Source organism: Alternaria viburni, assembly GCF_023758015.1.
Source record: "Alternaria viburni strain BMP 2772 chromosome Unknown scaffold_39, whole genome shotgun sequence".
NCBI lineage: Eukaryota > Fungi > Ascomycota > Dothideomycetes > Pleosporales > Pleosporaceae > Alternaria > Alternaria viburni.
This window is the reverse complement of record NW_026055808.1, coordinates 192,803-219,947: the sequence shown is the minus strand read 5'-3', so window position 1 is coordinate 219,947 and position 27,145 is coordinate 192,803. Positions and strand designations below refer to the sequence as shown.

General features: G+C 53.4%; 11 protein-coding genes across 11 annotated transcripts; 8 read left to right on the top strand and 3 right to left on the bottom strand.

Annotated features, from left to right (window-relative positions):
* Positions 1-106: 106 nt before the first annotated feature.
* Positions 107-1,842, top strand: J4E79_011298 (uncharacterized protein; the record flags this gene model as incomplete). The annotated part of the gene is made up of 3 exons (XM_049360128.1): positions 107-540; positions 593-901; positions 948-1,842. 3 exons carry the CDS (start codon positions 107-109, stop codon positions 1,840-1,842), a joined length of 1,638 nt encoding a protein of 545 aa, XP_049205486.1.
* Positions 1,843-2,478: 636 nt separating this feature from the next.
* On the top strand, positions 2,479-5,190 carry J4E79_011297 (uncharacterized protein; the record flags this gene model as incomplete). Its single annotated transcript, XM_049360127.1, has 1 exon — positions 2,479-5,190. One exon carries the CDS (start codon positions 2,479-2,481, stop codon positions 5,188-5,190), a length of 2,712 nt encoding a protein of 903 aa, XP_049205485.1.
* A 42-nt stretch (positions 5,191-5,232) lies between these two features.
* Positions 5,233-6,472, bottom strand: J4E79_011296 (uncharacterized protein; the record flags this gene model as incomplete). Its single annotated transcript, XM_049360126.1, has 4 exons — positions 5,233-5,338; positions 5,399-5,494; positions 5,552-5,868; positions 5,918-6,472. 4 exons carry the CDS (start codon positions 6,470-6,472, stop codon positions 5,233-5,235), a joined length of 1,074 nt encoding a protein of 357 aa, XP_049205484.1.
* Positions 6,473-7,375: 903 nt separating this feature from the next.
* On the bottom strand, positions 7,376-9,385 carry J4E79_011295 (uncharacterized protein; the record flags this gene model as incomplete). The annotated part of the gene is made up of 1 exon (XM_049360125.1): positions 7,376-9,385. The coding sequence occupies one exon, from the start codon at positions 9,383-9,385 to the stop codon at positions 7,376-7,378; it is 2,010 nt and encodes a 669-aa protein (XP_049205483.1).
* A 447-nt stretch (positions 9,386-9,832) lies between these two features.
* J4E79_011294 (uncharacterized protein) lies at positions 9,833-10,460 on the top strand (the record flags this gene model as incomplete). The annotated part of the gene is made up of 2 exons (XM_049360124.1): positions 9,833-9,889; positions 9,939-10,460. 2 exons carry the CDS (start codon positions 9,833-9,835, stop codon positions 10,458-10,460), a joined length of 579 nt encoding a protein of 192 aa, XP_049205482.1.
* Positions 10,461-12,096: 1,636 nt separating this feature from the next.
* On the top strand, positions 12,097-13,016 carry J4E79_011293 (uncharacterized protein; the record flags this gene model as incomplete). The annotated part of the gene is made up of 3 exons (XM_049360123.1): positions 12,097-12,221; positions 12,277-12,436; positions 12,501-13,016. The coding sequence occupies 3 exons, from the start codon at positions 12,097-12,099 to the stop codon at positions 13,014-13,016; spliced, it is 801 nt and encodes a 266-aa protein (XP_049205481.1).
* Positions 13,017-14,428: 1,412 nt separating this feature from the next.
* Positions 14,429-16,324, top strand: J4E79_011292 (uncharacterized protein; the record flags this gene model as incomplete). The annotated part of the gene is made up of 2 exons (XM_049360122.1): positions 14,429-14,721; positions 14,770-16,324. 2 exons carry the CDS (start codon positions 14,429-14,431, stop codon positions 16,322-16,324), a joined length of 1,848 nt encoding a protein of 615 aa, XP_049205480.1.
* Positions 16,325-16,647: 323 nt separating this feature from the next.
* On the bottom strand, positions 16,648-17,728 carry J4E79_011291 (uncharacterized protein; the record flags this gene model as incomplete). The annotated part of the gene is made up of 2 exons (XM_049360121.1): positions 16,648-17,159; positions 17,221-17,728. The coding sequence occupies 2 exons, from the start codon at positions 17,726-17,728 to the stop codon at positions 16,648-16,650; spliced, it is 1,020 nt and encodes a 339-aa protein (XP_049205479.1).
* Positions 17,729-19,824: 2,096 nt separating this feature from the next.
* On the top strand, positions 19,825-21,775 carry J4E79_011290 (uncharacterized protein; the record flags this gene model as incomplete). The annotated part of the gene is made up of 2 exons (XM_049360120.1): positions 19,825-19,950; positions 20,003-21,775. 2 exons carry the CDS (start codon positions 19,825-19,827, stop codon positions 21,773-21,775), a joined length of 1,899 nt encoding a protein of 632 aa, XP_049205478.1.
* Positions 21,776-22,741: 966 nt separating this feature from the next.
* On the top strand, positions 22,742-25,210 carry J4E79_011289 (uncharacterized protein; the record flags this gene model as incomplete). Its single annotated transcript, XM_049360119.1, has 5 exons — positions 22,742-22,841; positions 22,979-23,007; positions 23,149-24,018; positions 24,069-24,326; positions 24,500-25,210. The coding sequence occupies 5 exons, from the start codon at positions 22,742-22,744 to the stop codon at positions 25,208-25,210; spliced, it is 1,968 nt and encodes a 655-aa protein (XP_049205477.1).
* A 776-nt stretch (positions 25,211-25,986) lies between these two features.
* Positions 25,987-27,042, top strand: J4E79_011288 (uncharacterized protein; the record flags this gene model as incomplete). Its single annotated transcript, XM_049360118.1, has 2 exons — positions 25,987-26,009; positions 26,061-27,042. The coding sequence occupies 2 exons, from the start codon at positions 25,987-25,989 to the stop codon at positions 27,040-27,042; spliced, it is 1,005 nt and encodes a 334-aa protein (XP_049205476.1).
* Between the last annotated feature and the right edge of the window lie 103 nt (positions 27,043-27,145).

The following is a 27,145-nucleotide window of genomic DNA, read 5'->3' as shown; positions in this document are numbered from 1 at the left end:
GAGGTCATCCAGTATGCAGCACAGCGACCACCGGATATTGTGAGCTCGTGATGGGCGATTGAAAACAAAGGCGCAGACATGCGATATTCAACATCCTCACATCACCATGGCTACCACCATCTTGCTCTCGGCATGCCTTGCCCTACAAGCAGCAGCCAAAACAGTCAGATCACCCACACCTCCTATGGGATGGAACTCGTACAACACTTGGAACTGCTTGCCCTCTGAGGAGAAGATTCACGAAAGCGCCCACGGCCTAATCGACCTTGGTCTGAGCAACGCTGGCTACAATTTTGTTACAGTCGACTGTGGCTGGAACGCCCATGATCGAGATGAAGAGGGAAGACTTCAATGGAACGAGACCCTCTTCCCATCTGGTGGCAAGGCACTTGGGGATTATCTCCATGACCTAGGACTGGACTTTGGCCTTTACTCTGGCGCTGGGTATCTACAGTGTGGGTCAGAATCGCTACCTGCGAGTCTGGGATACGAACAACTAGATGCGGAGAGTTTCGCTCAGTGGGGAGGAGATAGCCTCAAGTATGATCACGAGCATCATCAACACGCTTTCCCCCTTGCTAACGGTATGCAGGTACGACAACTGCTACTCTACTTCCAACACAACGATGGTCGACTCTAGCTCCGCAGAAGCTCAATCACCAGCACGTTTCCAACACATGGCGGCCGAATTAGATGCGGTAGACCGCGACATACACTACTACGTCTGCCAGTGGGGAATTGGCACAGATGTCGGCGACTGGGCTGCTGAGGTTGGCAACACCTGGCGAATCAGCAACGACATCTACAATGGCTGGCGCAGCATCTGGCGCATCACCAATCAGGTCGTGCCATACTTCAGGCACACCACTGCTGGTGCCTTTGCAGACATGGACATGCTGACGTAAGTACAGTACGCTGTATCTCGAGTCGTCAACTGACAAGTCTAGCGTGGGCCTCAATGCCCTTTCCGAAGAGGAAGAGCGCTTCCACTTTGGCATGTGGGCTATCAACAAGTCTCCTCTCATTATCGGCGCCGCCCTCGATCCCGAACGCATCAGCCAGAGCTCTTTAGACATCCTCTCGAACAAGGAAGTCATTGCCATCAATCAAGACCCACTTGCCCAGCAAGCCATGCTGGTCCGTCGCGATACCGAAAACGAGTGGGATATCTGGATGGGGAAACTCTCGGGATCAAAGCAGGTGTTGGGAGTCGCGAATTGGAAGAACGACTCCCAAGCCGTAGACTTTGATCTGGCAACACTGGGCATAGCTTCGGCTGATGTGCGCGATGTCTGGGCTGCGAAAGATCTTGGTACCTTGTCTGGTGCCCAGACGGCTGACTTGGCCGGACATGAGCTGCGACTATGGGTTCTATCCAACATCGTCGCAGCCGCCCCTCTCACCTCCGACTCGTACCATTCCGCTGTTAATGCGTCGCTTTCCGGACCAGCACACAACTTCTCCTGCGCGTCCGGCGCATGCCTTCCCACTGGCTCGAAGATTGAGTACATCGGCCGCGCCAGCAGCGTCATGTTTGCCAACGTCAGCTCTCAGTCCACTGGCAAGAACCTCATGGGTATCGACTTCGTCAACTACCACTATGCATTTACCACTGCATGGGAATGGGGCGACAACACCCGTAACATGACGATCGCAGTCAATGGTGCTGAGGCGAAGCGATGGGCCTTCCCTCTCTCTGGTGGCGACTGGGAAGAGAGTCTGCGGCTGCAGATAGAGCTTGATGGCTTTGTGGAAGGTACAGAGAACATGATTGAGTTCCGAGGGTACGGAGACAGTTTTGGGCCGGATCTTGTAGGCTTTCAGATCCTGAACAGCGCTTAGAGTTTCCGCTTGGGTAGATATTTTTTGTTTTGGTAGAATCCATGTGATTTTTACCTAGGTGTAATCTACATGCTTTCTCCTTAAGTATAAACTACGATTTCCACTTAGGTATAAACCATGCTTTGTACTTAGGTATAAACTACATGCTTTTTACTTAGGTATAAACTATACTTCGTCCTTAGGTATAAACTATGTTTTTTACTTAGGTATAAACTGCGCTTTTTACCTAGGTATAAACTATTAAGGTGTGCTTTCTACTTAGGTGTATATTATGCTTTCTTTCTAGGTACAAAGCACACACTATTTACCTAAGGATTAACTACACTTTTTACCCAGCTCTGTAGTTTTTACCCAAGTCTGCCGTTTTTACCTAACTCTATCCTTCTTACCCAACCCTGTACTTTATACCTAACTTCGTACTTTTTACCCAACTCTGTACTTTACACCTAACGCTGCGAGTCTGCGGAAGAGGTGGATGCGAGAGGATGTGACGCAGGCGCATCGTCGCGGCGGGATAAATCGGCCTCTGATGTACATCCGTAAGTATGGCCGTGCCTACGCTTGTGTTGAACGAAGGAAGCTCCGTAGTCGTTGATCAGCGGTTCACCCAAGCATCTTGAGGGGCAGGTACCCCGCATGTGTTTACCCGCGGGTGAACAACCACCGAACGTCCATCATTTAGCTGTCACATCGGTCAAGCTCATCGCTAGTCTACAACTAACGGACAAGATGACGCCTGTTCCGTATACCTCATCGTCGCTAACCACGGGTTGGACGTTCAAGCAGGGCGACCGTTCATCGACCAACGAGTACCTACCGGCTTGCGATGCACCAACTGAAGTCTATCGCGACTTACTCAAACACAACAAGATCCCAGATCCCTTTCATGACCTCAATGAGCTAGCAGTGCGTTGGGTTGGCGATGAGACATGGACATATCGCACGACCTTTGCTGCGCCTTCCGATTATGGGAAGGCGAACGCGGCCACCACCCTTCGATTCGAAGGTCTCGATACCTTCGCTACAGTTTACCTGAACGGAGAGATCATTCTGGAATCCGACAACATGTTCATCGAGCATCAGATCGACGTCTCAGGCAAGCTTCAGGCTGAGGACAACGTACTCGAAATCGTCTTTGAGTCGGCGCGCAAGAAGGGTCTCGAGTTGGTGGAACAGCATCCAGAACACCGCTTCATCGTACACCAGACAGAAATCTCGCGAGGACCTGTTCGCAAAGCCCAGTACCACTGGGGTTGGGATTGGGGACCTATCCTAATGACATGTGGGCCTTGGAAGCCAGTATCGATTGAGACGTGGGAATGCCGCCTATCAGACCTAAATGTGCAATACGAATTGTCGCAGGACTTGAAGTCCGCAAAATTGAAGATGAGTGTCGAATGGGAGGGTAAGACCACGGGTATATTATTCATGATCTCGAAGGACGGAGAAGACATTGACGGTATACGGACCACCATCAATAACCGCAAGAGTCCCCTGGAAACTACTATCACCATGGAAAACATCGAGCTCTGGTGGCCACGAGGCTATGGGCAACAGAGTCTTTACACCATTAGAGCAGAAGCCATTGTGCAGGGTGTCCCGGACCCAATTCACCTCATATCGAAGCAGTTTGGCTTCCGCCGCACTAAGCTTATCAAAGAACCAGACGCACGCGGCACCTCTTTCTACTTCCGCATCAACGATGTCGACATCTTTTGCGGAGGCTCGTGTTGGATACCCGCCGACTCGTTTCTCACACGGCTCAAACCAAACGACTACCGCGAGTGGGTGAAGCTTGCCGCCGATGGCAATCAAACCATGCTAAGGATCTGGGGAGGCGGTATCTACGAAGCGGATGCGCTATACAATGCCGCTGATGAATTTGGCGTGTTGATATGGCAAGACTTCATGTTCGCATGTGCCAACTACCCAACCTACCCCGAGTACTTGAAAAGTGTGGAGATCGAAGCAAGACAGAATGTTAGACGGCTGAGAAACCATCCCAGCCTAGTGGTGTGGGCAGGTAACAACGAAGACTATCAGATCGTCGAACGATACAAACTACAGTACGACCCTGACGACAAAGATCCGGAATCCTGGCTCAAGACCGACTTCCCAGCCCGCTACATCTACGAGCATCTTCTGCCAAAGGTGATTGCAGAAGAATGTTCAAACATACCCTACCACCCCAGCTCGCCTTTCGGTGATGGCAAGTCGACGGTCCTAGGAGTGGATCCTACGATCGGCGATATCCACCAGTGGAATATGTGGCACGGTACCATGGAGCCATACCAACGCCTGCCACAGATGGGCGGCCGCTTCGTATCCGAATTCGGAATGGAAGCATATCCTCATGTTTCCACACTTGAGATGTGCATCAACGATCAGCACGACCTCCACCCTGGCTCGATGGCCATGGACTTCCGCAACAAAGCCATTGGTCATGAGCGACGTCTCATCAGCTACGTATCTGAGAACTTCCGGGTTCAGTACCTGCTGAAAGGGTATACGCATCTCACCCAGGTGATTCAAGCGGATGCGATGTCGTGGGCTTACAAGTCCTGGCGCCGTCAATGGGGATCGGCTGGCAATCGCAAGTGTGGCGGTGCGTTGGTGTGGCAGCTGAACGACTGTTGGCCGACGATGTCATGGGCTGTGGTGGACTATTACAAGGTACCAAAGCCAGCGTACTATGCTATCAAGCGCGCCATGCAGCCCATCACTATCGGCGTTCAACGCAAGTACCAAAGCTGGACTATGCGGCCGGCTGACCGGCTGTGGCAGCGCGACACTGGGCACATCGATATGCACAAGCTGTGGCAGGACGTCGAATACGATCTCTGGGTCTCTAATAGTACACTGAAAGAGATGGAAGTCGATGTTTCGATCCGCTACATCTCAATCGGCACAGGAAAGGACATCGGCACTGGAGAGCACAAGAAGACACGCATTGCGGCCAATGGAACAAACGACATACTCACTGGCCAAGTCGTCAAAGTCGATGACCCACAAGAGCCGGGTGGACCTTTTCGTACATCAAGGGTCGACCCTTTCGTCATCCATGTGTCGTTGTACAGGAATGGTCAGCTTCTCGCTAGCGACGTATCCTGGCCAGAGCCCATCAAGTATCTCACTTTTGACAACCCAGGCGTACATGTGCGCTATTCGGAAGATAAGAAGACAGTGTTCGTTTCTTCAGCGAAGCCAGTCAAGGGCTTTGTGTTCGATGAGGGCACTGAACGCCGTCTGAGTGACAATGGGTTTGACCTGGTACCAGGGGAGACGAAAGAGATACAGGTGGAGGGGTTACCGGCGACGATGCTGAAATGGAGATATGTTGAGATGTGAAAGCTATGATCTGGTCCATTGTACTTCAGTTCAGCTAGTCCCTCATGATGCATCCCAAAAGCTATCTTCGGAATCGCTGTCCTCATCTGCAGAATCGACAGGCCTCTCGCTGACTTTCCAGAATGCTGTCGGTCCGGCAGGGCCATGACTAATGTGTATTCAAAGTTAGCGCGTGTCTCACATCAGTCCGCACATAGCCATCACTTACGCATCGAAATCCTTGTCAAACCACGTTCCCACAACACCACGTGGGCAGCGCAACCCACCAACTTGAATGCCATCGCTGCGCCATCGCTCCTCACCGCTGTCGCAAAGTCAGTAATACTCTGCTCATTGTATGCCCACAACTCTGCGTACTTACCCTTGAAACACCGAGATAGTCTGCCAGCGAACCTCTCCTTCCGCTGTCAGACTGACAGTACCGCGAATACCAGAGTTGGCATTTGGATCCCAATGCGCGTCTACCGACTTCGATTTGCCTCTGAAATGCACAATGGGTAGCTTTGGGTTGTCGAAAGGCCCTGGTGCTGTGACGTCTGTGATGCGCAAGTCCATGATGATGTGTCTGATGGCTTCATCAGTGTTGAGTGCGTCTCTCGGCTCGTCGGAGGGAACTTTCATCGCCTCGGTGCTGAAGTTGTAGTGGTACAAGTCGTTGTAATCGAGGAAACATACGATCTAGATGTCGTTAGAGAGACTTTGAGTGCTCGGGCGAACAAAAACTTACACGTGACCAGATACCTTCCACTCCGTATGGATCCTTCATGTTGAGCGAAATGTCCGGTTGCTGTACCAACGCCGTATAGTTCCGTGCGGCGCCCATCTGATGGTCGTCTTCTGGAATCACACCATCAAGTGGAGCGAACCATGGTGGCCGGAGTTTGTTCGATACGGTATGGGTGCAGTAGCAAGAGTTGTAGCCGATGACAATCATGATGCTTTCGATCATCTCCCAATCCACTCGCATGGTGCCATCGTCGCGGAAAGGGCCCCACTCATTGTTGTCGGTGTAGTTTCGTAGGTCGTATACACGCGATCTGGCATATGGGTTGGTTGAGAGATCTCTTCTTCCAGCGTTGGATGGCGGGAAGCCGAATAGACTGTGCAGTCTTGCGCTCAGCTGTCGACTCTCTTCATCCCCAGCTGGCCTCTGCTTTCCTGTACCTGCACGGTCGAACAGAGATGATCGGCACATGAAGGCATCGTGATTCTGGGCAATGCGCTGGAACTGGTTGGTCACTAATTGTTTGTTGTGAGTCACGCCATCTTCATCTAGTGACATCGTGGCGATAAGCTCGTCGACGCATGTCGCGACAAATGTGAACTCTTCTCTCTGCTACTCCTTAGCAAATTTGCCTGTAGATCGAAACTGGAAAGATACCTTGAGGTCGTTGTTGGCAGAATCGAGAATCTTTTGACATCTCACCACCCTCTGCAACGCTCCTGCCCATTCTGGCTCAGGATCAGCCGGTCTTCGGCGTCGAGGGTCGTCCTACCACACCATTAGGCTGCATGAAATGCGGTGAAAGGAAAGGATATCGCATACGAAGTGCTTCAGGTAAAGAGTTTTGTAAAGCCGCTTGTTCTCCTTGATGAATTGGTTGAAGCCTCTAGACGTTTGTGCACATGCCGCGAGATCGTGGGGGTCAATCTCTTCCAGAATTCCGATCAGAACATCATAACACAGATCCAGTAACTCGATCATGACTGCTCTCGCGGAGTAAGAATGCTCAAAGCAGTTGGTAGCGAAGGTGGAAAGCGGAGACAAATCAAGGGTCCAAGTGGTGACGATGTGGGGTCCGGAGATAAGGCCTATCCCCGTATAGTTCGCAGCGGGCTGACGCCACTTTAATAACTCCTCGTTCTCTGAGGATTGCGCGTTACTTGGTGCTTGCTGAGATTCTTGTGTAACATGAGAATGTCTGTGTAACGAAAGGAGACGCCACTGTCTCGAGCGACAGGCTGGACACCTGCAAACGTCACAACGGGCGCTAGCGCAGCTTTTAGTCAGCAGGCAGCCGGAACGCCGAAATCCATCAGTTTCTGCCGACTCTCCAACTGATATTACGCATCATGCAATTTGTCAGGGCGCCGCTAAATTGCACAAGAGAGGACGTAACATCACACGAAAGGAAGACATGTTGAACATGAAAGCAATGCAATTGGGGTATCTAGATCAAGCAAACTACCACTCTAATCGATCATCACACGTCAACCGTACATCCCACCTGTCGTCTCCCTTCCACACTTCACCACCCTTGTTGTTCTTGGCGACTATCCGCCTAAGATCGCTGATCATACCACCGGGTCCCGAAGCGAACACCTCGGTGCCACCTCGTACAGTACCAGCAACGAACTCTGACACTAGGGTATCTAGGTCAGGCCTTGCTTGGATGTGGTTGAGGCCCAGCTCCGACTTTGCGACACCATGAACTGACAGCGCAGAGGATGCGTCGGCAGATGAAGAGTCAGAGGCGGAGTTGATCTCCTTGGAGCACTCATTGGGCGCGGCCTTTTCTGAGACAGTGAGATCGAGGTTGGCTTCTTCTGCGGCGCGGGTGACGTAGATGTGAATACCGGTTCGTAGATTCCGGCACTTGCGCTTGAGGGTAGCGAGTTCGGGACCGACCCAGTCGATGTCGCTCCTTCGGCGTATGCTCCAGATGAGCGTCATGTGGCGGTCGGGTGATTGTGGGCTGGAAGCGAGGTCAAGGAGTACGGGAAGGACGTAAGCGATACCGGTGCCGCCAGCGATGCAGAGGATGTTGGAGTTGGCAGCGAGACCACGCATGGTACGCTCGCCGTAGGGTCCGGTCATGACTACAGAGAGGCGGGCATCGGCCATCAAGCTTTCGTGCGATTCTCGGTGGCTTGACATGTTCGCAATGCGCTTCATTGACAGGTCGGCAATCTTCTTCGTCTCTCCGCCCCTTGCGCGGAAAATGTACGAGTGGCGCTGGGAGTCAGCACCGTAGACCGGGCGGCTGATTGGTGTAAATGGGTGGGACTGCCAGATGGAGCTATCCGGGAATGTGAGGTAGAAGTGCTGGCCGACTGCCCAGGCATCCTGAGGGTGGTCAAAGTCTAGACGCACGACATCGCCGTTGACATCGTCCTTAAAAAGCGCAATATTTGCAGAAGCGGCACGGAAGCCCATGTGTCCAGAGGGCAGGAAGTTGTAGTGAAGTAGGGCTGATCTAGCAAGTCGGATAGCGCGGTCGATGAACCAGACCAGAAGTCCGGGGAGGAGGAAGACCTTGAGCTGCGCCCAGTGTCCCCAGCAGGCTCCAATGTACACCATAGCGAGGACGTAGTGGGCCTTGCGGAAGAATTCGTAGCCGGTGAGACGGATACCCCAGGGAGTCGAGAGCAGAACAAGAAGAGTCAGGAGAAGCATTGCGACTACTCCCCAGATCATGTACTCTTGCACGATCCATTCCGCGGCGACGGTTGGCTGGGGCTGATAGAGACGGATCTCGATGACGCACCAGCCGATGGTGTGAAGAGCGGACTGGGCGAAGATGATGTATCCCAACCAGCGATGGAGGAAGTTGAAGCTCTGGTACGGCAGGCCAGTGACGAGCGACAAGATGGATTCGCGTGTCGAGAGCATAACGGAGAGAGGTGTGAGGGCGTATGCGATGACACCGATACGGTCGGACCATGGTCCGAGACTGGTACGGGTGTTGTAGACGCCGGGGAGCTTCTTGACGGGCGTGACCCATTTCTTGTAGACAATGCCGATGAAGGTGAAGATGGTCAGGTAGCCGGTCAGGACAACGAGGGTCAAGACCTGGGTGCGGGTCACCCGTCCGAAGATTGGTCGTGCGGCATCAGGGAGAAGATATCGTCGTGCGTATGATGGAATCGCCCGTTGCAGTCTTTCGAATGCGCTGCGCCTCTGCGGTACTCCTTCTCCTACTTCTTTTGGTAGTTGCACGCCGGATGGTTGTGAGCGCGCAAAGTGTCGGCCAACAGCCCACACCAACAGAATGGCGCCAATCGTGGCCCATATGATGCCGCTGTAGTACATGCCAAGGTCATGACTGCGATAGACAACGTCGAGGTACTCGCAGGAGCCAGGGTCGCTGGTGCAGGGCACGAGGCGATCTGCGTAGCCCCAATGCGGCTCGACAGCGCTCGCCTCGGAGTAGTTCTGGATGTGCGCACGCGCGACGAGCATGTCAGCGGCCATGGTCAAGGCAAGAATTGGAGATGCGATGCGTGCTGCATGTCTCGAGGTGGAGTGCGCCGCATATCTATATGACCTATCGCCGGCGGAGCATTGCACACCGGAAACGTGGTGAGCACGTTTCGTAAAAACACGGGCCAAGGCTTCGAGAAGTGGGCGGCGACGCTTAGGCGGGTCTTTGGGCGGTTCCCGCTCTCTTGGGGCGATCAAAGTGGCTAGTGCGAGTGTGTTTGAGCAAGTTCCCCCATAATTCGCGGCGCGATTGCCGGCTTGCTTGCTCGGGCCAGACTGTCGTGAGACGGCATCTCGTTCCTACATATCATGGCGGCGCATCTGCAATCGCAGGGTCTGGTCCGACGTCTGCTATATCATTTTGACAGTCCTCTTCCGTGGTTCAGCCTCTGACACCTATCCATCCAAACTTCGCAGCCCAAGAACATTATCGCCAGCATGCACGGAATGACAGGAATGGCGGGCATGGAGCCCAACAGCACTTGCGTGACAGAGGTTAGTAGTCCGTTCTAACTGGTATGATATCATGACTTACATTCTCTAGATGCTGTGGAATTGGCGTGTCGAAGACGCCTGCTTCCTGTCCGAATCATGGCACGTGACCAACAACGGCATGATGGCCGCAAGCTGCATCGGCGCCGCTCTCTTAGTCGTCTGCCTCGAATTCCTGCGAAGAGTCAGCCACGAATACGATGCTCTACTGCTCCGCCAATTCCAGCGCCAACTCAACGCTCAACGGGCGGCTCTCGCTGCTGCGACACCCACCAACTGCTGCGACGGCCCCACCTCGACTCTCGGTCTCCAACATGCTACCTTTCGCGCCACAGCCCTTCAACAACTTGTTCGCGCTTCAATCCACGGCTTGACTCTCGGTCTTGCGTACATCATCATGTTGCTGGTCATGCACTTCAACGGGTACATCTTCATCTCCATCATACTGGGTGCTGTGTTGGGCAAGTTCCTGTGCGACTGGATGGTGGTCAGGATACCATATGGTCAGGTCGATGAGAAGGACACACGGCGCTCCTCTATCGAAGCGGCAGGGCCAACTGGGTGCTGTGCGTAGTGGGCAGCATGAGCTGGTTGCGGCGAACTTTGACGATTAGATACCCTATGATTGCGATATCGCGAATGAATTCTTCTTTCTCTAGAATCTTGCTCTGAAAAGCGTGAGCAGTTGCTTCAATTTCGAAATGCCATGCTAAATGTCCCAACGGCTCATCGAGATTCGCTACGGCACGTACATCGCTCTTGCCGCGGAAATGTGTAAGCGCACCTGCCAGTACATCAGCTGCAGGGAAACCGCGTACAGCAGAATCAACCAATCGGAGACCCTCCGTATACATGATCCACGTGTGTAATTCCGTGGGATGAAGCGCCCGCATTTCCGGATGACAGCCGTGGTGGCAACCAAATACAAGGCCTTCTCGGCCCTACTATTGATACCGCAATAAACTACCTCCTCAAGTCTCGCCCAGTCGTCTTTTTCGTTGAGCACCTTGTGCATCTCGGCCGCTGAGCCCAGGTTAAAGCTAGAAAAGGGTGGGGTTCAGCGGCCCAACATTACCCACGCTCCACAATAGTGTGGATAGAATATCCAAGAGCGTTCTTTTGCGCAAGTTGTGGCTACAGGCCAAGTATTAATGGAGGGCTTGGTCCGGAAGTAGTGTCAAGAAAGCGAACGCCAGGTGGCGAGTGACAAGCTGTCACTTTACAGATGACGTCTTTCTTGGATGAAGAGGTTTCGCGCACATTATGGCCAAGTGTAGAGGGCGGTCGAGGATGTGATCCGTCGATGGTGGCGAAGTCTTAATCAATCTGACTAGGTAGTGACGGTACAACGGGCCTTTGGGCTGCTGAGACACATATCGTCTTATAACCATCTCTGAGGATGCCGCACAAAAAGCAGCTTTGTGAGGTGATGTGATCGCGAGATACATGTACCGTGCGTGGCCCTGAATCCATCAGGGTAATCGCTCGGACTTCAGGCTTTTCTACCACCACATTTGGCGGAGAACCAAAACACTCTACGGTCTACATTGAAGTTAAAACAGAAGTTGTTGATTTGCTAACGTAATGTAGACTGATGTTATTTGCTTTCATTTTTCTATGTGGGTAGGTATTCGATTGTTCATCTGGAAGGCGTGCTACAGCCGTACACTTCTGCCAACAACAGATCGTACTGCATTCTCAGCCTAAAAGAGCTCTGTTGAATAATGTTACAGCTTTCGGTTGCTGCAGAAGACGTCCGGCTTGTCGCAATTCGTGGCAACCAATCCCGATGCTCGTCGCCTTTCTGTTCAAGCAGTACATATTTGGACCTACGAACGCTGTGAACGTCGTCTCTATTGGGGCTCCTAGCGTTGTAGTCAGTGCAAAATTCATGCTCGTGTTACCTGAGTTCGCCATGACGCCTGAACGGGCGGACGGGATCGTACGCAAGATTCGCTTTCCTTTGTCATACGACTGCGTAGTCCGGACTGACCCTCTCCCTATCGGCTTCTGAAGCTGGAGTCCTTAGAGGTGAGCTCTCGGTCGTATCGATGACTGATTATCGAAGACTTCCTCGGTGAATGAGGACGTGAGCGCGCGGCCCTCTCACCTTGCAACTCACCCTCTGTCTTGGCGCAACCATATAGCAGCAGAACAACTCCATTGTGCTTTCGCTTCCTTCCAGACCTTCCAAACCTTCCAAAATCGACATGGCCCGTCCATACATGCACCCTAGACACGTGCAAGATCGACACCTGCAAGACGATACGGTGACTGGGGTCAAGGCTCCGGCAAAGCTGGAGGATCGCGTTCACGGCGAGAGATTGGCAAGAAGGTAAGTTGTCGCCCGAGGAATGGACAAGCTCATAGCGATGGCTAACCTGCTGCAGTATGCGCGATGGAGAAATCGGTGTCATTAGACTTGGGCTCGTATTCGAGGGCACATCATGGTCCATCCACAAAACGTTGATGGAGAGCGAGTGCGAAAACCTCCAGTGGAACGAAGGGCTTGCCAGTGAATACTTCATCGGGTCTGAACATAGCTCCGAGGTAAGTTCTAGCTGTACGAAGTGCAAGTGAGACATATACTGACTTCATACCCCTACCTTTGCAGGCAGTCGACCTGTTCGTTGAGTGGCTATATACCCAGGAGTACTGCGAGAGACAAGGCCTAGCACAAGACTTTGCTGTCCCGAGTTTGCGAACCATTATCCTTCCAGACGGCAAACTCAAAAACCGGAACCTAATGGATTGGGCAATCAAGGCAGCTTTCGCATGCTGGGAACTGGGCGCCAGCTTACGCGCGAAGAACTTCCAGAACTACGCCATGAAGCGTCTCTTCGAAGCCTTCTCTCGACCACTCTCGCAGCTACTGGTGCCGCAGTTACTCCAGCACACATACTTCTTCTGTAAACGATTTCCAAGGGCTTCTTGGCAGCTACAACACCTGATCCAAGATATCATCCTTCGCAACTGGAGTGATGAGACCGTCGTTAATCACAGGGGCGACTGGTATCCGATCATCAACAGTTGCCAGGCCTTCGGCGATACTTTCCATAAGGCGAAGCATCAGGACGTGGTCAAGAGGCGAGAGAAGAAGCTGAGTCTGGCAGACTACCTTATCCACTAGGGTGCCAGAAGTGAGGATCCAGGTGAGGAGAGAATTGAGGAAAGCCAGCGGAACGTAGGGCGCACTCGGTCGGATTGGAGTGATTTGGTGAGAGCTAGCTCTCGAGCAGTTCCTATGATGTCAGCAAACCCAGTATGAGCTTGATTAGAGCCCCTGGTGTAGGAAGTCAGAACCCAAGTGTATCTAGGTATCGACTCCAGCATTAGATTCCAACAGCGTGCGCAACAGAGGGGTGTATTCGAAACATGCTGTGTCGTGTGCAAGTCGACGTAGACATGTACGCAACGTGATGCAAACGACAGGTACGCGACGCGCGCAGGTCCGATTGTCGGCCGCTGACATGACTCGTGCGCACCGAAGTTGTACCTCTGCGCGACCACCGACTGACGACGCCATCGCTCCTCCTCTTTCAGCTCTCCGGCATCACACGGAAAGCATCAGGTTCGGTTCCCAGGCTGATGGATGGGTGGATCTGCGCTCAAGAAAGCCTTGCCTGCTGTCGGGACCCGAGGATGAAGGATTAGCCGCCGTTAGCACGTCTTTCGCACGAGCACGCCAACCGTCAACCCCACCTACGCCAACCTGCCAGACCCTTGATCTCGTTCATAGCAGCAGCGACGATGGGATGCGATTGGACCCCGATGATGTAGGAACGGTATGCCTGCAAGCAAAAGCTTCTCGGATCCCATTTGACCCATTCGTACCTTTCTTCCCGCTTCCTCTACCCACTTCTATCCTTTCCTATCTGTGAGGCCGCCACCACGGTACGAGCAAAGTAGCAGATTCTGCAGAAACCCCGAGCCAGCTCCACCGCAAGCCCGGCGGCTATCGAGCATTGGGAGCACCATCGGCAGGTCCGTAGTCGCAGACTAAGTAGCATCATCTCCCTCGGTACCCCCGCTTTACGAAGGCATGACGGAGCAGAGGGCTCGCAGTGGAGTGGTACAGGCAGGCGTCGTGGCTTGCGGGTTTTGATCAGATAATGATTAGATCGAAAATTTTCATCTGATAACCCACGCGTCACGCCACCGCGCGCTCCCATTGGCCCGAGATGCCGGCTGATTATCGAGATAAGATTTTGGAGGCTGTCTGGGCCGTGCTTGGGAAGGCTTAATTCCGGGGACCCAACTGCATTCAGGAAAGTCAAGCTTCGGTGCATGATGCTAACAGGGAGCGAGCGCGTGATATTCACGACTATTTCCTTGTTCATGGTGAACGTGAACGGAATTCCCCACCCAGCGACGAGGAGCCGGTAACCGGGCGCGTCTCGGAAAGGTCCTGCGGTGGAACTGCGTGGATCTGCGTTTTCGGTATATGAACCTGAGGCGCGCGCGGTACCTTGTCTTATCAATCTCTTCGTCTCGTCTTCATCACAGCCTCTCTTTTGGTGTGCTTTTACACCTATCGCCAAGATGGGTTTCACTTTCAAGGGATTGACTACCAGTGCATTGGTCTCTGGTAACAGCAAAAATGCCGATGCCAATGAGAAAGACATTGCCGACGTGCCTGCTTCCTACCAGGGTCACACCAGCATGGATGCCGCTCGCCCTGACGAAAAGGTCGGCAGCCCAAGGGAGTCGGCCAGGAGTCGAGAATCGGATGAGGAACTGAACAAAGTCGACACCACCGCGGAGGCAGGTGTTCAGCATGTCCAAGCAGCCTCGCTCCTGTGGAAGAAGCGAGATCTGATTCTCGCGTACATTGCGTAAGTCACTCCCTCCACACTGCTGCAGAACTACACTAACGACAACAGCATGTGGTTCATCCAGTTCTTCACTGCCTACGCATCCAGCACCTCAAGCACCCTCGCGCCCTACGTTACCAGTGACTTCCAGCTTCACTCCTTGACCGCCCTGACCAGCGTCATCTCTTCCATCGTCGGCGGTATCTGGAAGCTCCCGTATGCCAAGATCCTCAACATCTGGGGCCGACCATTCGGCCTCGGCCTGGGTGTTGCCATTTACGTCCTCGGTCTCATCCTGATGGCAAGCTGCAACAATGTCAAGGCCTACTGCGCGGCGCAGACCTTCTTTTACGTTGGCTCCAACAGTATCGACTTCTTCATCACGGTCTTCATCGCCGATACGTCCAAGTTAAGGAACCGAGCGCTGTTCATCGGATATGCGTCCTCTCCATGGCTCATCACCACCTGGATCTACGGGTACGGTATCAACAGCATCACAGCCCCTGGCGGCATCGGCTGGCGATGGACTTTCGGTATCTTCGCCATTATCGCGCCTATTGTCACCTCACCGCTCATGCTTCTGTTCATCATCTACGAGGGCAAGGCAAAGAAAGAGGGTCTTATCACGCCCCGCCCCAGCCGCGGTAACTTTGCTCAAACACTCAAGTACTACCTCCGCGAATTCGATGCCGTTGGTCTTCTGCTCCTCGCCGCTGGATTATCCCTCTTCCTTCTCGCCTTCAACATCTACTCCTACCAGGCCAAGCAATGGGCGTCACCCCTAATCATCTGCTTCCTCGTATTCGGCGCCCTCCTCGTCGTTGCATTCGGCCTGTGGGAGAAGTACGGCGCACCCGTCACCTTCATCCCATGGCCGCTGCTCAAGAACCGAACCGTCATCTTCACCTACACCATGGCCGGTTCTTTGTACATCGGCTGGTACTGCTGGGACTCGTACTTCTACTCGCTTCTTGTCGTGTTGTTCGACCAGAGCCCTGTGCACGCTACTTGGATCGCCAACATCTACACCATGGGCAGCTGCTTCTGCTCCATCGTTTACGGACTCGTACTGCGATATTACGGAAAGCTCAAGATCTACTCGCTTTTCTTGGGTGTGCCGCTTACCATGCTCGGAGTTGGCCTCATGATCAAGTTCCGCCAGCCTGACGAGAACATTGGTTACATTGTCATGTGCATGATCTTTATTGCCTTCGGTGGTGGCATTTTGGTCATTTCTGAGCAGACCACTCTGATGGCTGTGTCTAAACAGCAAGACTTCCCTGCGCTCTTGGCCGTCGAGTCTATGATTATCTCCATCGGAAGCGCTATCGGCTCTACTGTTGCGGGCGCCATCTGGACCGGCGTTTTCCCTGCTCGTCTTATGGCGAACCTACCTGAGAGCGCCATGGACAACTTCGCTGCTATCTACGGCGACTTCAATGTTCAGGACAGCTACCCTGTCGGCAGTCCGACTCGCGATGCTATCAACCTCAGCTACGGTCAGACACAGAGGTACATGCTTATCTCGGCTGTCTGCGTCTACTGCATCACGCTTTTCAGTGTTTGCTTCTGGCAGAACGTCGATGTCAGGACCATGAAGCAGAGGACCATTGGTCTTTTGTAGATTCGCTGTTTTCGATATTGTTTCGAATGCGTTGCATTGGCTGCGTCGTTTTCTGTTGATAGTTGTTGCATTTACTTGCAAAAGGCTTGGGAACGCCAGTATATCTTGCATGTCATGATGATAATGGCTTCATAGTAATGAAAGAGTAATGTTCAAATTCCAATCAAGACTTGTGATGAACACCATGTACGCCGTGTGTATATGCTTGTTGTATGCTTCCTTAACTCCTTAGCTCGTCTGTTGAATAACTAAACCATTATGCTTGTGATACAAGCTCTCGGAATGGAATGTAGGGTATGACGCTGAAAGATCACGCAAACGATCTACAAAAAGAAAGCCACGCCCAAAGCCAACCCCGACATATAGCCAAGGGTAGCAGTCAATGAACCGGCAGCACCCGTAGCAGTAGCCGCTGCAACCTTCGTCGCATCGTCAGTTGTCGTCGCAACAGGTGAAGGGGTAGCGGATCCAGATGGGGTGGCTTGAGGTTTCGCGGGTACACTTGTCGAAGAGGCAGACTGGCTGATTACGGGCTTGCTGGGTTTCGCACTCACATCACCACCTGACTTGGCCATGCCGGATACCCACTTGATCACCTCCTCGTTGTGCATGAAGAAATAGTTCAGGTGCTCGTTTGTGTCTGGGGGCGAGGATCCAACGGCGCAGATTGGGTCGCCGTAGTGGCAGTAGTCGAGGAGGACGTCGGCGTAGGCGTTTAGTCCTTCGAGGTGTTCTGGGCTGCGCGCACTGGTTCCGTCGTAGTCTACGCCGCGGCCGACGGTGAAGTTCTGGTCACGGGAACGGACGACCGCGCCAAATGTTACTGCTGCGACGACTAAAGCGGATGAGTTAGTAAACCGGTGTAGAGCGTGACTTCTTTACACGTGCGTACGTACCATTGGAACCGATTGAAGCATCCAGAGCTGGGTTCATGTCTTGCTCACATGCAAAGACTAAACCTCCTCCTCCACCAAGCATGTCCTGTGCCACGGATGCACCCTGCGAGAAACCCAACACAATCAACTTGCTGTCCGGACACTTTTCGCTGTACGTCTTCATCTGTTCCTGTCCGTTCTTGGCACCCTTGCTCGCTGATTCACACCACGCGGTTGCTCCCCATGCTGAGCTCTTTGCAGGATACTCGACATCCTCGTAACCGCATTCTGATGATCCTCCAATCGCTGCGCAGATCTTCGAGGTAAGGTTACCTAGGCGGCCAGGGTAGGGCTCGTCGGAGCCTCGTGCGACAAAAACGTGGAAAGGTTTGCAGTCGTCCGCGTGGTAGGCAAGGATTTCCGTCGAGTTGCAGTAAATGCCTGGCGAAGGCGCGTCGCAGCGTTCTTGGGCGAGCACGAGGCTGGCGCCGACGGTGATGGCGAGGAGGGGAAGTTGTGAGACCCTCATATTAGCGTAATTACAAAGTTCGGTATAACGAGTGACTAATGTAGGTAGCCGCGAAAAGAAAGGTAAACTGAGCGTCCTGTCCCCAAGAACGCGCGATTAGTAGTAAGCAGTGAAAACCCCGGAAGCAGCTTCGACAAAGGCAGGGCAGACGGGAGATATACACGACACCAAGCGGGCACCTGGGGCAGCCCTGAGAAACCTGATACTACGAGGATCAAGAAGTCCCAGGCGATCGGCGCCCATGATGTGAGGGCACGGCCCCCACAGATGGCATGCATGGGCTACAGCCTGCTTTGGCATGTTTGCCTTGGGGCTATCAATGCTATTCGACAGAAAGGCTGCGTTTCGACAGAAAACGTCGATTCCGCCCCGTCGGCTAGCCGCAAGCGGCAAGACCCCACGCGCCAACTCGGATTTCGGCATCCGGCCAAGCCGCCCTGTGCCACAGAAGCCACATCAAGCCGCCTGTCTGCAGGAACAAATCTCGCCCAAATCCTTGGGGCTTGCGCGTCCCGTCATCGAGGCGTCAAAAGGGGGGTTCGTTATCGGGGGGTTCTGTGGGTGTTGTGCTGGATTACTATTCAAAGCGCGTCGCGATGTATGTAAACAGCGCTGTCCCGTCAGCCTCAAATGACTGACTTCCAAGGTATCTTCAGTGAACGCCACACTTGACGTGCAACACCGAGTTCGAAGGACTGGACGTGCGATCGATCCGTACCGCGATACGATGCAAACGCCGGACGCCTGACGGCCCATGGAGTAGGATTCGTTCGAGACTTCTGGTGCCTGAGTCGTGGGCACTATTTTCATTTTGGGGTCCCCACTTGCATTGGTCTGGCTTCTTCTGCATCCTTCATGGCTGCATCTTCACCTCAGTGTGTTGTTTTAGAGACCCCTGGGCGTCTCGAACAGTTCGAGTGCCGCTGCTTCCGTATCCGTGGACTTGAAGACGCGCGGCAGGTGGGCAAGGGGGCGTCGTCTGGAATCACTCTTCCCTCTGCCTCCGTCTTACGGGTGTTGATATACACATTCCGTTCACCTCTTCTTTCGAGGCAGCTAAGTTTTGATGCATTAAGATGGGGGGCTGAGGGCACTACGCAGTGTAGAAACGTGGCGGAGAGTCAATGGCGGCTTCTGCTTCGACACAGACGGCAAGTGCAGTCCCCGACGTCCTTGCCTCGACGCCTGCCGTATGGAAAACCTCAGCTCTATCCTTTTTTACAACTACCCTCAACTCAACCCAAAATTCTTAATGTCTTTCACTCCTTACACAAGTGCCCACACCCCTCTTCCTCCCCTTCACCATCCCATCTTCGCACATTGACTTTTGCTTCATTTTCACATGAGCCTCACTCCGCATACTCTTATTTCCTTTTCTACTTGCTACCGAAGGGTGCGTAGTATGTTGGATTCAGGCGTCTCAGGGTCGACATATCACTGCACCTCCATGAGTGTGGTGTGAAATGCCCTTGTGGAGACAACCTCCATGTCAGTCCACACTGTCTTGGACACTATCTCAGCATGCACTGTCTACCAACACTTCTACTCACTCCGAATTCACGATGGTGGAGCATTGTAGCCCGCCCGGTTGTTGCTTTGCTGATAGGACTGTCACAAGGTGCCAGTCCCGCCACAGTGAATGCTCGCGCACAAGAAGGTCAATTACGCATCACAAGACCAAGTTCCCAGCCTTCTTAACCCTCTCCTGCTCCATTTTTCCTGCCTGCCTGACGTGAATGGCTCTTCTCGCCGCGGTGACTGGCGTTCCACGGCTGTATCTACGGATCATTTCGTCATAACTCCCCCATTCACTAGTATTCACTTCCGTCAACGACGCCAAGAACTCTACATCGGTTAAGCGCGATTTCATTAGCGTACACCGACCTGGCTGCCTCCCACTCCTCCAGCCAACGTTTCTATCTTTCCATATCAACTCTCTACAGTACGAACTGCCCCTGCTGTCATTGACTTCCCATCTTGATCGACATTTCCACGATCCAGACAGCCTAGCAGTCCCCCAACAGCTCCACAGCTTTTCTTCAATCATTTCCACCTACACTTCACTCAGCTCATCTACCCCCACCAACTTCGCCGCCATGGCTTCCATCCGTGAGACCATCCGGAACGGCGCAAGCTACCTTGCAGGCGTCATTAGAGAGAAGGCGCAGATCCAATACCAGGAGGTATACCTCAAGCTCGAAACCCATGCTCGCGTATTCAAGGTTTGTATATCCCATCAGACGGCGTCCAGACTACGACTGACCATGGACATAGCTTCCGTTCCTGAGGTCAACCCCCTATATCGTTGCAGAAGGACTCAACAATGTCCGCGACGGCTCCACGCGTACAGAACTCCGGCCGCGGGTCAAGGTTAGAAGACTTGCTGTTCAGACTAAACGCCATCCGGCTGACACCCCGAAGAAGCAGCAGATCTACCACACCGTCGCCACAGGCCGCATTGCGAAACCCAAGCGAGAACCCCATCCCCGAGAGCTGAACTCTAAATGGTACGACATGGCCATGAAGCGGAAGTCCGAAGAAGAGTTCCGCGAGCGCGAAATGCGTCTCCGAGAGAACGAGCGAAGGGAGTCAGCGGAGCGCAAGCGACGTCAACAACAAAAGCGTCATGTTCCGTACAAGCGAACCTCAATGGAGCGCACAACCGGTATCAAGGATAAGCGTCCCCGGTGGACGTCGCAGCCAGCACTCCCGCCGCCAAAAGCTTTCAGCAACTTACAACACCCCGCCGAGTTCTACGAGAACCAGACCTCCGAGGAGCGAAGGGCATATGTGCGTGAGAAGCTTACCAACGTCCTCGGTGAGGAAAAGATGAAAGCGCCCATCCTACCTTCCGGTCACAACCCAATGGAACCTGTGATTGCCGAGCACAACCAGCGCGTGGCCACGATCAGCCTTCTCACCCAATTCGAAGCTCACAAGGTGGACATACAGCGCCAGTACGACGAGCAGATCCGCCTGGCTCGCGAAGAAGAGGTCACTCGACTCAAGACACAGATTCTCCTTGGCCACTACAAGGACGTCTACAAGGGCCGTATCAACGTGCTAGCATGGCATACCGGCCACATGCTCGAAGGCATCGACCGGCTGGAACATCTGCTCCAGACGGGAGAACAGTGGGAGGTGGCCAGGGTCGTGCAAGTCCTGACCCACCAAGTCTTTGAACCCGTCAAGCGTGTGCTTGAAGAGTTTGACGCTGATATCCCCCTGGATCCGGATGGCGCCCAGAAGCTCAAGGAAGCCTGGCCCATGGCTCGTCTACAGGCACTCTACGACTTCTTGCTGGGCAGGTCCAACAACCTGGATTTACAGACTATGCGCATGGCTCAGTGTATTGAGGAGATCCTTCGACGTCTTAACAACCCAACGGTATTTGTCGACCCTCTTGCGCCCAAGCAGCAGCCGTTTAGCGACCTCTATCAGAGCTCCAGCTCTACAAACGCCAACACGATGGCGAACACTACATCTCAGACCGCCTCTTCCCTCCCTGGCGCAGTCCCACCACCCGCAGGAGGCTGGTCCTTCCGTGGCCGCGCCTCCACCTCCGGCCTCGACCCCGACGCCCCCCAATCCACGCTCGCCAACGCCGCCACCTCCGCACCACCGGGAAGCGGTCTATCCAAGCTCTACGCCGCAACCGCCTCGAACGCCGCCTCCAAAGCCGCCAACCCCCAAATCCCATCCATAACCATCGAGCCCGGCGACAGCGCCGCCCGCACCTCGGTCCTCCAGTACATCAGCACCGACAACATGGTCCTCCAAGCAGAAATGGACGACATGTTCCGGCACGCGGAGCCCAAGAACAGTCACCGCCGCGCCGTCACCGAGTGCATCAAGGGCCTTGTTGATGCTGCGAACGGTGAGGATAAGGTGCTGGGTACGATGGATGCGTCGTATTATCGCGCGCAGATTGAGGAGTGTGTGAGGAGGATTGATGGGCTGGCGAAGAGGTATAAGGAGGTTAAGGAGACGAAGGCGCTGAGGAAGCTTTGTGGGCTGGCGTTGAAGATTTGGGCGGTGCATGGGTGAGTGGGGACTGGGAGAGAGGCCATTGAGGCTCAAGACCGCAAGATGGAGACCACCCGCTCAACCGTCAAGGAGCACAAGGATCTCATCAGGTTTGGGTGGTGGGAGCGAGAGATGAAGAAAATAGTCTCTTCGCTGGACGCCATTCCTGAGCTTGACTCTGATCTCTTTCGCTATCATGAGATATTCGGAACGATGACGATAAGGGCCAGAAGTGCTCTTCCTCATGACTTCACGACGTTACGGCTTACGAAGCCACGACTACCACATCGACCTCTCTCTCACGCGGGTATCGGAGATATCCAGTCATACATTTCCAGCGCGCGAGCCAGTTTTGCCTTTCTTGTTTTTTTGATAGTTCTCTTTCTCGATCACATTGTTTCCTTAATCTCTCGAGACCTACCGCGGTCCAGAGGTTGACAACCCATACGTCCATTACGGCTACAAGCGAAGCAGGGGACGACGCCACTTTCACTTGTGAGGACGTCTCAGCTTGCTACCGTTCCAGATTCTATAGCAATAATAGTCGATTTCACTAAAGTTCAGATAATTCCTCACTCGCGAGCTGGTATTGAAGGTAGTCTGGGTGCCGAGATATTTGACTGGAAGAAAGTGGACTAGGACCAATGTTGATGGGTTTTGTGAGCATGGAGGTAGACATGCGCAATAGAAACGGGCCTCAGGATGGTGCGATCACATGTCAGAAGCTGGGCGTGTCCCTACCGGACCTTTCGCTTCGATATCGCATTCCGCGAAACTTGCAATCAAGCGGTACTACTTCGTGTAGCTGGAAACTTGTTGCCTCGATACAAATCTCTTTAACGACGTCTGTGATGGATGGAGAAATGAAAACGATGCGGTTGGCTGCACCGAGACGGAAGCTGGAGACGCGCTAAAGGCCCGGATCCCGGTCGCGTTCCGAAGTAGCTTGAGGGAGCGCCATCCTTCTTCCAACAACTCCATCGCGCCATGAACAGCCATCCTTCGCCTATGGAGCACATGGACGTCGAACGGAGGTCGTCGTCGCCCAAGCGCAAAAAGGTCCGGCAAAAGTACGCGCCCAAAGCATGTAAGTCGCGACACTCGCTCTGGTTCGGCGCATCTCGAGCTTCCTATGCGGCATTCCGATGGTTCCGTAGTGGTTCGACGCAGCTCGCGCGACAGGACGACGAGGTTATGCCATCAGCCGGCTGACAGATTGTGCAGGTGTATCATGCAGGCGATCTAAGCTCAAGGTATGTACGCTCTTTTGTACATTAGCTGCCTCGGCCACTTCTCTCGCGACAGCATCGCGACTTCCTCATGCGACAGCGTCGCTTCCGCATCTACGAACTCCCTTAGCAACAACCGTAAGAGTCAACAACTGACGTCAACAGTGTTCCGGCGAAAACCCATGCCAACGGTGCATGGACAACGGCAAGCGATGCTTCTTCTCTGAAGACCAGACGGCCGCCGAAGCCCTGCAGAACCTCAGTCGACCCACGCCTGCCCTCCACACAAACGCCTCAAATACCAGCGGCAACGGCAACGGTCATAACGTACCACGAAGGAGCTTAATGCCGTCGGAAAACGGCACCGAGCGGAGGGCGAGCGATGCCAGCACACGCGGCATGACCATGGAAGCGCGCATGGCCCGAATTGAGACCATGATGGAAGCTCTCATGCGCGACCGAGGCCTGACCATGACGCCAATGGGCAGTGTGGAGCGTGACGAGAACGGCAGCGATGCCTTCAGGGGTGACACCGCACTGTCTGTCCCGCCGCTGGATCCCATCAACCCAGCTCTCGCCTTCATGGGACAGCCGTCGCTCTTTTCAGAGAACTCCCTAGAGCCAGCCAACCCCGTCGTCCCAAGTGCTGGCTCCCCTATCAACGGCGACCCATCGCATCTCGTACAATTCGGCAATAGGAAGCTATCCTTTCCTAGTCCCGCCGATTACCAACAGTACCTAGCCTCCTTCTTCACCGACATTCACCTGTCTCATCCGTGCATAGATGAACCCGAGTTCCGCAGCCGCAGCCAACACATGCTAGCAAGCACGACCATACCATCAGAAGATCGTGAGTTCCTCGCGCTGAACTACACCATCTTCGCATGCTGCGACGTACTCCTCAATGTCGCACCCATCGACACTGGCAAGCCTAAGGGCTGGCGCTGGCTTGAAATGGCTGACGAGCTCGTCGACAAGAGGTCGCTACTAAGCGGAAGCGGCGATCTGACGCTGATACAGTGCGTTCTATTCCAGGTACGTGCCTAAAAGCTCCGAACTTGATGCGCATAGACTGATAGTTGTAGGCCCTCTACTACCAATACGCAGACATGCCCGGTCCAGCTTACAACACCATCGGCGCCGCTGCAACACTCGCTTTCCAGTCCTCCTTACATCAGCAATCCACGTGGACAAACATCACGACGGTTCAAGCATATGAGCGCATCTGCACCTTCTGGAATATATTCGTCCAAGACCGATTTATCTCATTGACGTGTGGAAGACCATACAGGATCCACGAAACCGACATTCAAGTCGAAGCACCTGTAGACCTCTCACAAAGGGTAAGTAAAGTCCACGACTCCTATCCTTCCTCCCGCTGAACAGATCTGGAGACTACATCAAGATGAACATGCAAAGTGGGTGTCTTGACGTCGATGTCGCCTCCAGGGTGTTCAGTTTCTTCCTAGATCAACGTGTCCTCCTCCTCCTGCTACCTCACGCTCACGTTCTATAGGCAAACCTCTACAAACCTAATGATGGTGATGACCCTAGGCCTTTCGTCGATCACTACATTCACTACATCATACTCTGGGCGCGTTATGCCAGCAATGCTGTCGACGGTCGCAGTCTGGATAGCACAACCCAGGATATCATTGATCGGCAGATCTCCCACTACCTCGATCACGACTTACCAGTACTGGGGATGCCATCATACGCTCAGCGGGATGGTGATGGGGATGTACCACTGACGATGTTCATCAAACAGAAGAAGACAGACTTCGTTCTTTGGGGGCTACGTTCCGTCATAACGTCCCTGCAATACGACGACAATCACGCTGAACACCTCAGCCAACTTGCCTGCGACACCCTCACCAGAATGACCTTCTGGACACGGAAGGTTCGTCAGCCATTCAGCCTCCGGCATCGCATGACGTCGGCCCTGTCGAGTGCACTTCTGGTATTTTGCTCTCTTCTCGTCCGCGACTCTGCTGGAAGGACGCATCCCCACACCGAGGCCCACATCGAGGCCTTCCACCGCGCTAAGGGCATGCTACATGACTTGGCCTATAGTCAGCCGTATGCGAAACGCGTCTTGTCTGATTTCGAAGGCATTGTGCGAGTAGTGGAGGATTGCCTGGATGGGAAACATGCTCCAGAGAATGTCGCGGAACTGTTCCCTTACCAGTCCTCGAGCGCTGACATTCGTGGCGTATTGTGGTTGTAATGGGCAAGAAATGAGGGGGCAAGCGGCGTTTTTGTGGTTTCAAATGTATTTTACTCTGTGTATCAACGGCCTGCATAGATACCCACCGCCCGCGTACGGGCTAGGAGACGGCGTTTATGGTCAATTTACTCTCATCATGTTACCTGCTGCTCACATCTCATTGTCATTAGCCGCATACATCATCGTTGTCCATTGGTGACTGGAGAGCAAAGACGACAGTTGCTGCACATAAGGGTAACATGGTATGACAACACGCCCGTTAAAAGACAACGAGTAGCTCTCAGGTGTAGTGTAGAAGAAACATCTGACGAATTTTAAGGCGCGGTAGTCTCCAAGCAACAAAAAGGCCATGGCGTGCAGTGCTCATGTCCTGCTCCCAAGTGCAAATTGGTGAGCTTCCTCATCGCGTTGACGACTAGAACTAGGCACATCCTCGTTCCAAACTCGGGAGACGAAGCACTGGATCGGTGGCGCTGGAAGGAGATACATGCAAGGCTCATCGGCATGAAGAGGGTCTATGAGGGAGATTAATCACGGCGAGTATGTGGGTTGAAGGTCTGAGTAGTTCAAGCGGAGGTGCTAGCTTGTTGTGGTCAGTCTTCACCTGGGCAGTGCGCCTACCCGGTCGATCACGTGCCAGTGCTGCTGCCTGGAGAGATTGAAAGAATAACAAACGGGAGCTAGTGTCACGCTCTTAATTTTCTCAGTTGTGCCGAGACTCTACCCACATTGCGACACCTTTGGAACCTTTGCGGCGCAGCCCGTCAAGCTCGACCATGGATAGGGATTTCGTCCACCGGTAAGTAAACATGATCGCGGCTGCCAGGCATCCTACTGATTGATTGAATAGCTCTTTGCGAAAAGTGGCACTGACGCGCCACGTTTCCACTCTACTCCAACGCCGCGAAGCAGACGAGCAACGAGCGACTTCCAAAACCCATCTGTACCCATCCAATCAGGGCCTCTCGATGAAAGAGAGGTATCATCTATACACACTCTGGCGCCGCGATCGCCCCAGCGAAGACCCCGAATCAAGGCGCATCGGTCAAGCAGCAAAGAAGCTCGACGACGAACTCAACACGTACATAGCGACCCACGCAAAGCAAGAATGCATGACACTGTCCAAGATGATGCAGAGCAAACTACCACGGGAACTCCGCGATATGGTGTACGCCCATCTACTCTCACGAGAGACTTACACCGTCGAGCGCAAAAAAAATGAACTTTACTGGCTTTGTCCCCTACGGAAGATCAGTTGCGATCATCTCTTCACGAGTGGATACGTTCCGCTTGATACCATGAAAGAGATCGGCGAGATGTGGTACGAGGTATCGACTTTCGTAGTCTGCGCCTCTGACATCCCCGAACGAGCCTCAGAAGCCTTGAACTTCCTCCGCAATGACAGTCGGGGCTTGGACATTGATGTGTACCAACATGTCAAGAACATCTATGTCGGTTTCGATTATATCCACGGCGTCGACGAGATCATTGGCCACCTAAACGCCAATCTCCGGAAACTTCTGTCACTAGGAGCAAATGCGCGCGTCGTTCTATATCTCCAATGTGAACACAAGCCCTGGTCGACGCTGAGAGAGCAACAGATAATAGCTTTTGTGAGGAAGCTTCGGCCGATCTTCCCTGTCCTGGAGGAACTTGTCAGAGAGGGAAAAACAGTTGTGGTCAACGTGAAGGGCTATGATGTGTTCGAGGTCAAGGTTGAAACACTGAATGCGCCGAGTTGGATCAGTCAGTTGAACCAAATGCTCTCCGACAGACATTTGAATGACCTCCGGAGCGATCAACTGAACAGAAGCATCGGTACACAATCCTAGCTAGCAGCTTGTGCTGAAGAGCAATGAGATTGCGTCACATATGAGTGGAGGTCTACCAGTCTACATTGGTGCCAAGCACTCTAGGGTTACTGCATTGTACTAT